The 10,537-nt window shown below is 52.0% G+C and overlaps 1 protein-coding gene across 1 annotated transcript; it reads left to right on the plus strand.

Annotated features, from left to right (window-relative positions):
• The first annotated feature begins 9,352 nt into the window (after nt 1–9,352).
• On the plus strand, nt 9,353–10,270 carry LOC141737395 (olfactory receptor 14J1-like). Its single transcript, XM_074572083.1, has one exon. The coding sequence runs from the start codon at nt 9,353–9,355 to the stop codon at nt 10,268–10,270; it is 918 nt and encodes a 305-aa protein (XP_074428184.1).
• The last annotated feature ends 267 nt before the right edge of the window (nt 10,271–10,537 follow it).

Genomic DNA, 10,537 nt, shown 5'->3' on the forward strand with positions numbered 1-10,537 from the left:
GAAGTTTCATAAGGCAAAGGGGGCAAGGTGTGCACTGGGGGCAGAACAAAGGCGGTGCACTGGGACAGGCTGTGACGTGACTGGCTGAGGAGTGTCCTGGGCAGAAGGGTGTGGGAGTTATGGTGGATGCCATAGATGGATCCCATTGTGAAAGGAGGATGCAGAAACTGGAGAAAGTCCAGAGGAAGTCTGTCGGGATGGGGTTAGGATCCTGAAGCACATGAGCTGTGTGGAGAGGCTGAGACAACCGGTCCTCTTTAGTCTGCTGAAGGGGAGGCACAGGGCAGTCTAAGAGCAGGTGACATCTTCCTGGAGAGATGAAGGTGGAGGCAAACTCTTCTGCTGTGGCAGATGTTTGGCAGAGGCAACAGCGGCAAGCATCCTCCATGGAGCTTTATACCGAATATTAGGAAAAACGGAGTAGGCGGACGTTGCCCTGCAGCAGGACACCCATCAACTCTCTGTTATCTCCATCTTTGGAGGTTTTCAGCTCCCCAGAATGTCACCCAACCTGACCCTGGGATTGACAACCCTACCTTTGGGTGAGAGGCTGGAATAGAGGCTCCCCCATCAACCCCTTTCCCAAAAGCCCTTCCATGAGCCTGTGCCTTGCAGTGTGCCCCAGGAGAAGAGAGTCAGGTACAGGTGAGGGTTTCTACAGTAGAGGCTCATGGGACAATTCAGGGTGGCATTGTCCTGTGCTCAGTAGGTATCTCATCCTACCTTTGATTACTCTTTACATTTCCCGGCCAGGCTCCTTACCCATGCGGTGCTTTAGGCTGTGAAGAAGCCTAAAGCCTATCCCCCCCTCCACCTCTTACTGGAACCAGGGAGAAAATATACGAAGCGGGCATGAATTCAGGGCAATTCTGTCTACAAGGTGTCAGCTTTAAATGATGACAAAGAGATAGCAGGGAGAGCAAAACCACCGTTCGAAGAACTTCATGCCAGAGGCTAACTACTGAAAATGACACCCACTCTGACAAGTAATAGTAACTGTCGGGAAGGAAATAAAAGAACTTTAGTTCATCATCATGAAGAATAAGAGTTCCCTTGCAGCACTGTCCTCTTTCTGTTCTTAGTGATAGTGCCATGAATTCCAAAACATGCTTGAGAGCTTCTCTGTTTTCCCTTGTCTCTGAAACTCAGCCTTCTCAGACCTGGAAAGGACTACTTCAAATCTCTGCCACCCAAATCTCTCCCATTGTTTCTCATGCTTTTACCCCAAGACCTTTCTTCCCATCGCTTCAGCACGCTGTGGAGCCTCTTGTTTATCTGGGTGAAGTCAGGGTACTCTCTCGCACAGCCTGGCCTAAAAATCCTCTCTAGGTCATGATCCCGCTTGTTACGTACAGCTCCAGCCGCCTTCTGCAGAGCTCCAGTGACTGGGCAGGTTTCTTTTCTTTCCTGCTTATTCACCAATTATTGTCTGATGCAATGCATTTATCTCCTCAAAACTTCACCCATTTCCAGTTGCAGTCTGAGACATCTCCCCTCTTGGAGCAGCCACTGTGCAAATTACTATGGAAACCCACTTTCCATGCTATGGAATTTCACTTCAGTGCTGCATGTTTATTTGGATTAAAAATGCCCCTTCCTGCCTGGAGTTGTACAACAATTGTGTCACACAGTAGCCAGTGTCAGAGGGAAGAGGGAGGCAGCGGGAACTGAAATGGTTTGGGCTCAAATGGAACTCAGACCCTGAGCTGGCAGGACAACACTGGCCGCAGTCGGACACAGGTTCCCTGAGACGACTGTGAGCTCAGACCATGGGCGTGGAGGATGCACAAACCTCTTTAAGTCCCATCTCGGCAGGGGAAGAGGAAGGGTTTGTGAGAGACATGGGCATGCAGGGAACGAGCAGTGTGTGCATAGCAATGAGCATGTGAAAGGCCGGAGAAGGACCTGAAATAGCAAGGGGTGTCATGCTGAAATGTCAGAGGTTGAATTTTCACTCTGAGGCAGCAGAATGAGGAGGATACGCACTTCAGCGCTGGGTTGTGGAGCTAAATAGAGGATTCTAGCATGTCTGGGGCTTGCAAATCTTGGGGGATAAATGAGCATTGACAAGGCTTTTGGAAGAAACCAAATAGTTTGGAGGGGACTCACAGGAACTGGCAAATCCACAGAACTCCACAGCTTTTTTTTGGAGCTAAAGAACCTGGCACAGGCATGGGACAGTGTAGCTGCGGTGGGCATGGCTTTGGGCCTTGACACCCCAACAGACCTGAGTAGGCTTCTGCCTCTTCCACTGAGACCCATGAGAAGGCACTTGCTCCTTAAAGCTCCAGCACCTCGTTGCCTCCTCACCCACCCGCCATTGAGCCTGCAAAGTGTCCTCCTGCTGACCAGTACCCGGCTTCACACACTCACACATTACACAGAGCCCTGAGCATTCCAAGAGGGAAAGGAGCTCCCTCCCCAAAGGATGGGGGTCAGGGCTTGGCCATCCTGCTTGGGGAAGCAAATCAAGGGCTTTCACAATGACTTCCACGTTTAAATTTCTTCCTGTAGCAAGTGTATCTGACATCCCCTCTCCGGGGGCTTGCTCAGTCTTTCAGGATCTGCAGTGCAGGAGCTCGGCACCAGAGGGCTCATTAACACGCCAAACGCCCTAAGGAGCCAGCTCTGAGCCTAATTCTCCTTTAGTCTTCCATTCTTATGGGGTTCATGAGAGAGGTGTCAGGAGTGGAGTCAAAGTGAAAAGATGCCAAAGCCAAGAGCCCAAGTGAATGAAATACTGGATTTTCAATAGCCAGTTCTGCATTAACACAGTGCTGCAGCTGGGTTACAGCACTGTCCTCTTCCTGAGGAATTTGAAAAGTCACAAAATCACAGAATGATAGGGGTTGGAAGGGACCTCGGGAGATCGTCTAGTCCAACCCCCCTGCCAGAGCAGGGTCACCTAGAGCAGGTGAAAGTCTTCCCTACAGAAGTTTTCTCTAGGTGCTGATCCCAATGATATCACCTCATGTTATGTACGGCTCCATCCTCCTTCTGCAGAGCTTCATTGATGGGCAGTTTTCCTGTTTCTTTCATGGTGGTTAGCCTTCCCTGCCTTTTTGTATTGTATGCATATCAAATAGTGTCAGAAGCAACACATTTATCCTCCACACCTTCACCCATTTCCAGCTGCAGTCTGAGATATTTCCCCTCTTGGAGCAGACATTGTGCAAAGCTGCTCCGTGTAGGGAAACCCACTTTAGTGCTGCATATTCGTTTGGGTTAGAGAGAAGCACCAAAGACACGCTGAGCTAGTTTTTCAAACAGTTTCAAAGTGGCGTAAAAGATTAAATCCAGAAAAGCCAAGTAAAAAAAAGGGAGGAAAAATGGGCACATCTGTATATTCTGAACTGACAAATTTTCTGTCAGTGAAGAGAAAGTCCCACAGCCTATGGGAGGTTTTCAGTAGTTGTCCCTGTGGGAAGCTGGGTTTCTTGGGCCTCTTGGCTTGACCCTGCTGCACTCCCATTTCCAGCAAGAGGAAAAGCTCCGGCTGAGGCATCAAACTGTTGCCCATCGTGCCTGGAGAGCCAGGACAGTTGTGTCACACAATACCCAGTGTCAGAGGCGAGAGGGAGGCAGTGCGAATTGAAAGTGTTTGGGCTCAAATGTGGGAAATACTGTTTCCCACAGTATTCTCCTGGAGAAACTGGCTGCTCATGGCTTGTATGTGCGAACGATCCACCGGGTGAAAAACTGGCTGGAAGGCGGGCCCCAAGGAGTGGTGTTGACTGGAGTTCCATCCAGTTGGCAGCCGGTCACAAGTGGTGTTCCCCAGGGCTCGGTGCTGGGGCCCATTCTCTTTAATGTCTTTATCAATTATCTGGATGAATGGAACGAGTGAACCCTCAGTAAGTTCGCAGACGACAACAAGTTGGGAGGGAGTGTCGACCTGCTTGAGGGTAGGAAGGCTCTGCAGAGGGATCTGCACAGGCTTACGGACCGATGGGTCGAGGCCAATGGTATGAGGTTCAACAAGGCCAAGCGCCAGGTCCTCTACTAAGGTCACAACAACGCCATGCAGCACTACAGGCCTGGGGAGGAGTGGCTTGAAAACTGCCCGGCAAAAAAGGACCTGGGGGTGTTGGTCAACAGCCGGCTGACTACGAGCCAGCAGTGTGCCCAGGTGGCCAAGAAGGCCAACAGCATCCTGGCCTTTACCAGGAACAGTGTGATGAGTTGGACCATGGAAGTGATCGTCCCCCTGTGCTGGGCCCTGGTGAGGTCTCACCTGGAGTGCTGTGTCCAGTTTTAGGCCCCTCACTACAGGAAAGACATTGTGGGGCTGGAGCGGGTCCAGAGAAGGGCAAGGGAGCTGGTGAGGGGTCTGGAGCACAAGTCTTGTGAGGAGCGTCTGAGGGAAATGGGGGTGTTCAGCGTGGAGAAAAGGAGGCTGAGGGGAGACCTTCTTGCTCTCTGCAACTCCCTGAAAGGAGGGTGTAGAGAGGTGGGGGTCGGTCTCTTCTCCCAAGTAACAAGTGATAGGACAAGAGGAAACGGCCTCAAGTTGCACCAGGGGAAGTTTAGACTGGATATTATTTCCTGGATAATAGGAAAAAATTTTACACTGATAGGGTTATCAAATATTGGAACAGGCTGCCCAGGGAAGTGGTGGAATCCCCATCCCTGGAGGTATTTCCAATTAGATGGGTCAACGTAGTGCTTAGCGACATGGTTCAGTGATGGGTTTTGTCAGTGTTAGGTTGATGGTTGGACTTGCTCATCTGAAAGGTCCCTTCCAACCTAGACAATTCTATGATACTGTGACGCCCCAGTTTCTCTAGGAGGTGGTCTGGGCTACCTTTTTCTTCCAGTACCCAAGTTGCAGATGTTGTGGTCCCTCTAGTGTCCAGTCCAGACTTAGGCCCTGAAAAATAACTTGCTCGCAGGTGTATTCTACTCTCTGGTCTCTCTGGTTTGGTGTTTGCTTGTGGGTAAACCACTGCCATACACACCAATGTTATATGCATATGCACCATTATCACCAGTTGCTGGCCCCCCAAAGTACAAAAGCTCTGGTGACTTGTGGTTCCCACTCCAGTTTCTGGCACTTGAACCTCCATCTGCACAGAGAGCAGAGAGCTCCCTCGCCCCACAAAGCTCTTGGAAAAGGAGGTATTAAGAAAACAGGACAGGCTGTGGTGATCGGTTGTGGGGCACAGCCAGGGAAGTGCCCTGACCAGCCACCTGTTTGCACATGACCATCTCATTTCATCCTCTTTCCTCTCTCTTGTCCCATCTTGTTCCTTTAGAAACCTTTGATCCTTTCCTAGAAATCCCACGGCAAGTCTTGCACAGTCCCCGAATGTGCTCTCTGGCCTCCCACCATGAGTCTCAGACACCCAAGACAAAAACCCCCCTCCTCCATAGGCAAGGTCATCCTGGCACGCTCTCCCATTGGCCCACTTAACTAACTAAATTGACACAACTATGTCAGGACTTTCTTGGAATTATTGTCTTACCTTTTGAGTCCTGAATTGCTCCTCTGAAAGCATGGCACCTCACGTCCTACAAATGGCAATCCTTTCTTTTTTTATGGAAGGGCTGGAGACAAGGTCAGATGAAAATGCCTACATGGTGTATGTAGGTATTTGCAGCCTTGTGCAGGAGGAGTGGGAGATTTTAGAATCAAAGAATCATAGAATGGTTTGGGTTGGAAGGGATCTAAAAGATCATCTAGTCCAACCCCCTTCCATGAGCAGGGACACCTCCCACTAGTTCAGGTTGCTCAAAGCTCCTGACCTTGGACACTTCCAGGGGTGGGGCATCCACCACTGCTCTGGGCAACCTGTTCCAGGGTCTCACCACACTCATCATAAAGCCTTTCTTCCTTATGTCCAATCTAAATCTACCCAATTTCAGTTTAAAGCCATTGTCCCTTGTTCTGTTGTTACCAGCCTTGGTAAAAAGTCTCCCTCCATCTTTCTTGGCCTATGACCACTATGTTTTCATCTGCAAACAGCGTGGAGAGAGCCCAGAGATCTCCCAAGATGGGGTTTGGAGGCCATCCTTTTCGACGCAAAGGAAGGTGAGAGCAAGGTGGTGCAGCCGGGTGGATGACTACAGCCTGCAGGGAAAGAGGCAGAGGTGATGGGACACCGTAGGACAGCCTGTGGTGGAGAAGACAGAGGGATGTGGCAAAGCTGAAAGGCCCCTAACAGAGCCAACCTCTTCATGTCTTGGGCTGTTGTCTCTGCCACTGATGCCTATGAGGAGACAACCAGTCCTTCCAGCACTGGGGTCTCATTGCCTCCTTGTCCATACTCAGGAGCCTGGCTGGTGTCGTACCATAGCCCTGTCCTTGGCATTGCACATCCCCACATCACAGTGTCCCAGGAAGAGCCCTGAGGAATGAGTGAGGGACAGGATCTCCCTTCCTGGGGGCTGGGGGTCGTGCCTTGGCCCTTTGGGTGATGGGGTCAGGGCTTGGCCCGTTGCGCTAATGAAACACATCCAGGTTTACTCAGCATCAGAGCCACCTTCACCTTCCTTTCTCTGACCTGTCATCGCAGCCTCCAGGTTACTGCTCTAACCTGACCCTGGTGATAATTCCTGAGTGGTGTCCCTCAGTGGGACCCATTAACACTACATGAAACTTTGGAGTTTGAACCTGACTTTGACTCCTTGAGAGGTTTCTTCAACTTCCTCTCAGCGACCGAGGTTCATGGACTTGGCATCAAACCCACCAGAGGGGTCATTAAAAGGCCTTGGGCTGGTCCTCTGCGTCTGAGATGGGCTGGGCTCTGCGAATGGAGAGAGCTGATGGCAAGCGGGCAGCGCTGCAGAGAGACGGCTCTGCCCAGGAGCAGCTCCTCTGCCAAGCGCAGCAGGGCTGAGGGCACTGCCTGCAGGCACCCGAGAGGAGCCAGGCACAGAGAGGACAAAGGCAGCTGGGAGTGGGAGGAGAGTTCTGAGCTTGTTCTTGGGGAAATCTTCAGCCCTGTTGACACAGTCAGTCTCTGGCTGTAGGGCAAGGCAGTGGGAGTCTCCTGGAGGGATGTTCTAGGGCTGGCTGAGAGGAGCTGTCAGGATGGCTCTCCTGGCTTCTCTGGTGTGGAGAAGGAGGACGTGCTTCAGAGCAGGGCTGCCCTGCTGCACCATGGCAGCGACAATGAAGGAGGGCTGCGTTCTGCGAGGGGCTGTGGCAGGGTTTTGAAGACAGGTGGGTGTGCAGGCAGGGGTGCCCAGGGCTGTCCTTGAGAGCAGGGTCCCTGCACCCCAGGGGGCTTTGTGCCGGGGCAGGGACTCTGCCACCTGCCAGGGTCAGCTCTCAGCCTGCCCAAGGAGTTCCCCCCCCCGAGCTTCTGTGGGGAGAAGCTCTGGGGCAAAGGAGAGACTCCCCTCAGGGCAGGGTCCTTTGGCTCTTCTGAGAGTGTGCTGTGTGGGTCAGGGCTGCCCACAGCTGCAGATCACCCCCAGAACACTGGCAGAGGCAGCATTTACAGAGGAAAGACAAGGCAGGGGCTGCCTGGAAGATGAAGACATTGCAGGGTCTGTGCTCTCAGCTGTCTTCTGAGGGAAAGGAGCTGTCACTGTTCCACTGAGGGATCAGCAGATCTGCCAGAAAGCTCACAAAGCGCCTTCACCCCCTCCTCTCCCTACACACAGCACCAGCAGCACCTTTGCTTCCAGCATCAGGCTTTCTCTCATCTCCTCCTGAGGAGCCACAAAGAGGGAGATGGCCCTGGGCAGTGCCCTGCTGCCAGGAGGGGTCTGCAGGGCAGAGCTGAGCCCCCAGCGGGTGGGATGGGCTGTGGGAGCAGGGAGAGGGAGGAGACCTGGGCACAGAGAAGCAGCTCCTGGCAGCGGCAGCTCCAGGCAGCAGAGACATGGGCAGGGAGTGGGAGGAAACTGCCAACACACACTGGGGAGGGGGCGCTCAGGCAGCTCTCCTTTGGTCCTTCACTGGGGATGTCTTCTGGGCATTCTCTGCTGGGCAATGAGCTGACTCTCCCCTCAGAACATCCCATCCTAGGGACGCCAGACTCTCTGCTTTGCCTGTCCTCTTGGCTTGCCAGCTGCCCCCAGAAAGGCAGAGCTCTCCTGTGGGATCCTAGGGAGGGCTGAGCCTTTCCTCGGGGGTCGGCACTCTCCTCACAGAGTCCTTTGCTTCTCTCTGTGAGGGGTTGTGTCCTGCTCTCCCCATCACAGCTCTAACTCTGCTTTGGGAAAGAGAAGAATTTGTATATTTGTCCTTTCAAACAGAGCTCCGCTGTTCCCATATGAGTTCAGTTATGTGTTTGTTTTTTGTTTTTTTTTTGAGCGGAATTTGTGTGTGAAGTCATCTTCAAGGCAGCACAAGCAGAAGCACAGGGCAGATGGAAAAAAGACTGATGGACACTGCAGCTCTGCTGACTCTGCACTAAACCACAGAGATCAGAGCCCTGTTTCCTGTCCTGTCTCAAGACTCCAGAGTTTCAATCATAAAAATTAGAATTTCTTCCTCTCAAACGACCACTCACCAACTGTGATGGCAGAAAAATCAAAAAAAACCAATCACTGAAAAGCAGACTGTCTTTGCTATAAGGCGTCTGTCCTAATTTTGTCTTTCTTTTTTCCTCCTTTGGACAGAGCCCCCATGCCCAGAGGCAGCACATGTCCAACAGCAGCTCCATCAGCCAGTTCCTCCTCCTGGCATTCGCAGACACACGGGAGCTGCAGCTCTTGCACTTCACCTGAGAAAGGGTGAGACACTGAGCTCTCGGCAGCGGGTTTCTCTGCTCTCAGCAGTGCCTGGTGTCTTTCCATGTCAACACGCGAGTGCGATTCCCCTCTGTCTCAGAAAGGCACAAGCAGAGGGCAGCTGGGAACAAGACAGAGGGACAGACCAGCTCCCCTCTCTCTGCACTAACCCTCAGACAATCCCCTTGCCTGGCAGGACTCCCTTTGCTGTCCCTGAATGCAGCAGAAATGGTGAGGGTTTCTGAAATGCAAGAGAATCTCCAGCTGAGACGGGAGAGAGCTGTAGAAGAACCTCTCTCCAACACTCTTGCAACTGTGGTTTCATGGCAATGGGAGTGCAGAGACTGACAAGCCCTTTTTCCATGAGGAGAGGTTTATCTGACAAATTGGAACACCAGGACTGGCCACCCCATTCCCACGAATCTGCTGCTGCAGAGCAGGGCTGACTCCTGGGCAGCCAGCGGGCAGAGGTCCCGCTCCTCCTGGCACACTCGGCCAGAAACAGTCTGAGCTCCAGCCACAGAGCTGAATGAAGATCTGATAGAAGTGGAAAAGCAGTGCAGAGTGTGAAGTCTGAGAAATGCTGTTGATTTTGCTCAGAGAAGTCTCCCTTAACTTCTCACTGTCTTTTCCTCCTTCTTCAGTGCTCCACACCCAGAGGCACCACATGTCCAACAGCAGCTCCATCAGCCAGTTCCTCCTCCTGGCATTCGCAGACACACGGGAGCTGCAGCTCTTGCACTTCGGGCTCTTCCTGGGCATCTACCTGGCTGCCCTCCTGGCCAATGGCCTCATCATCACCGCCATCGCCTGTGACCAGCGCCTCCACACCCCCATGTACTTCTTCCTCCTCAACCTCTCTGTTCTTGACCTGGGATCCATCTCCACCACTCTCCCCAAAGCCATGGCCAATTCCCTGTGGGACAACAGGGCCATCTCCTACTGGGGATGTGTAGCACAGGTCTTTTTTTTCTTTTTCTGTGCTGCAACAGAGTTTTATCTTCTCACTGTCATGTCCTATGACTGCTACGTTGCCATCTGCAAACCCCTGCACTACGGGACCCTGATGGGCAGCAGAGCTTGTGTCCACATGGCAGCAGCTGCCTGGGGCAGTGGGTTTCTCAATGCTCTCCTGCACACGGCCAGTACATTTTCCCTGCCCCTCTGCCAGGGCAATGCTGTGGACCAGTTCTTCTGTGAAATCCCCCACATCCTCAAGGTCTCCTGTTCAGACTCAGACTACCTCAGGGAGGTTAGGCTTCTTGCAGTTACTGTCTTTTTTTCTTTTATTTGTTTTGTTTTCATTGTGCTGTCCTATGTGCAGATCTTCAGGGCTGTGCTGAGGATCCCCTCTCAGCAGGGACGGCACAAAGCCTTTTCCACGTGCCTCCCTCACCTGGCCGTGGTCTCCATCTTTATCAGCACGGCCATGTTTGCCTACCTGAAGCCCCCCTCCATCTCCTCCCCAGTTCTCGATCTGGTGGTGGCAGTGCTGTACTCAGTGGTTCCTCCAGCAGTGAACCCCCTCATCTACAGCATGAGGAACAAAGAGCTCAAGGATGCCCTGAGGAAACTATTTGAATAGAATCATCCCTAGATTAATAAGGTGTCCACTGTGCCAATGGAGCTCCCACTGCATCTCAGGAAAAAACAGGACTAATTTTTCTTCATATGTTTCTTTACTTTCTCTTTGTGGGATTTTTTTGTTGATGGTGGGTTTTTATGTTCATTTGATTGTTTTTATGTGTTTTGGTTTTTTCTGTTCTAGACCTTTGTTATTACAATTCTTGGTTTCCTACTTCTTTTTTTCGTGACCCAAAGACCTCATTTGCATATGGATCCTGGCTCTCTT

This window comes from Larus michahellis, unplaced genomic scaffold (genome assembly GCF_964199755.1).
Source record: "Larus michahellis unplaced genomic scaffold, bLarMic1.1 SCAFFOLD_117, whole genome shotgun sequence".
Classification (NCBI taxonomy): domain Eukaryota; kingdom Metazoa; phylum Chordata; class Aves; order Charadriiformes; family Laridae; genus Larus; species Larus michahellis.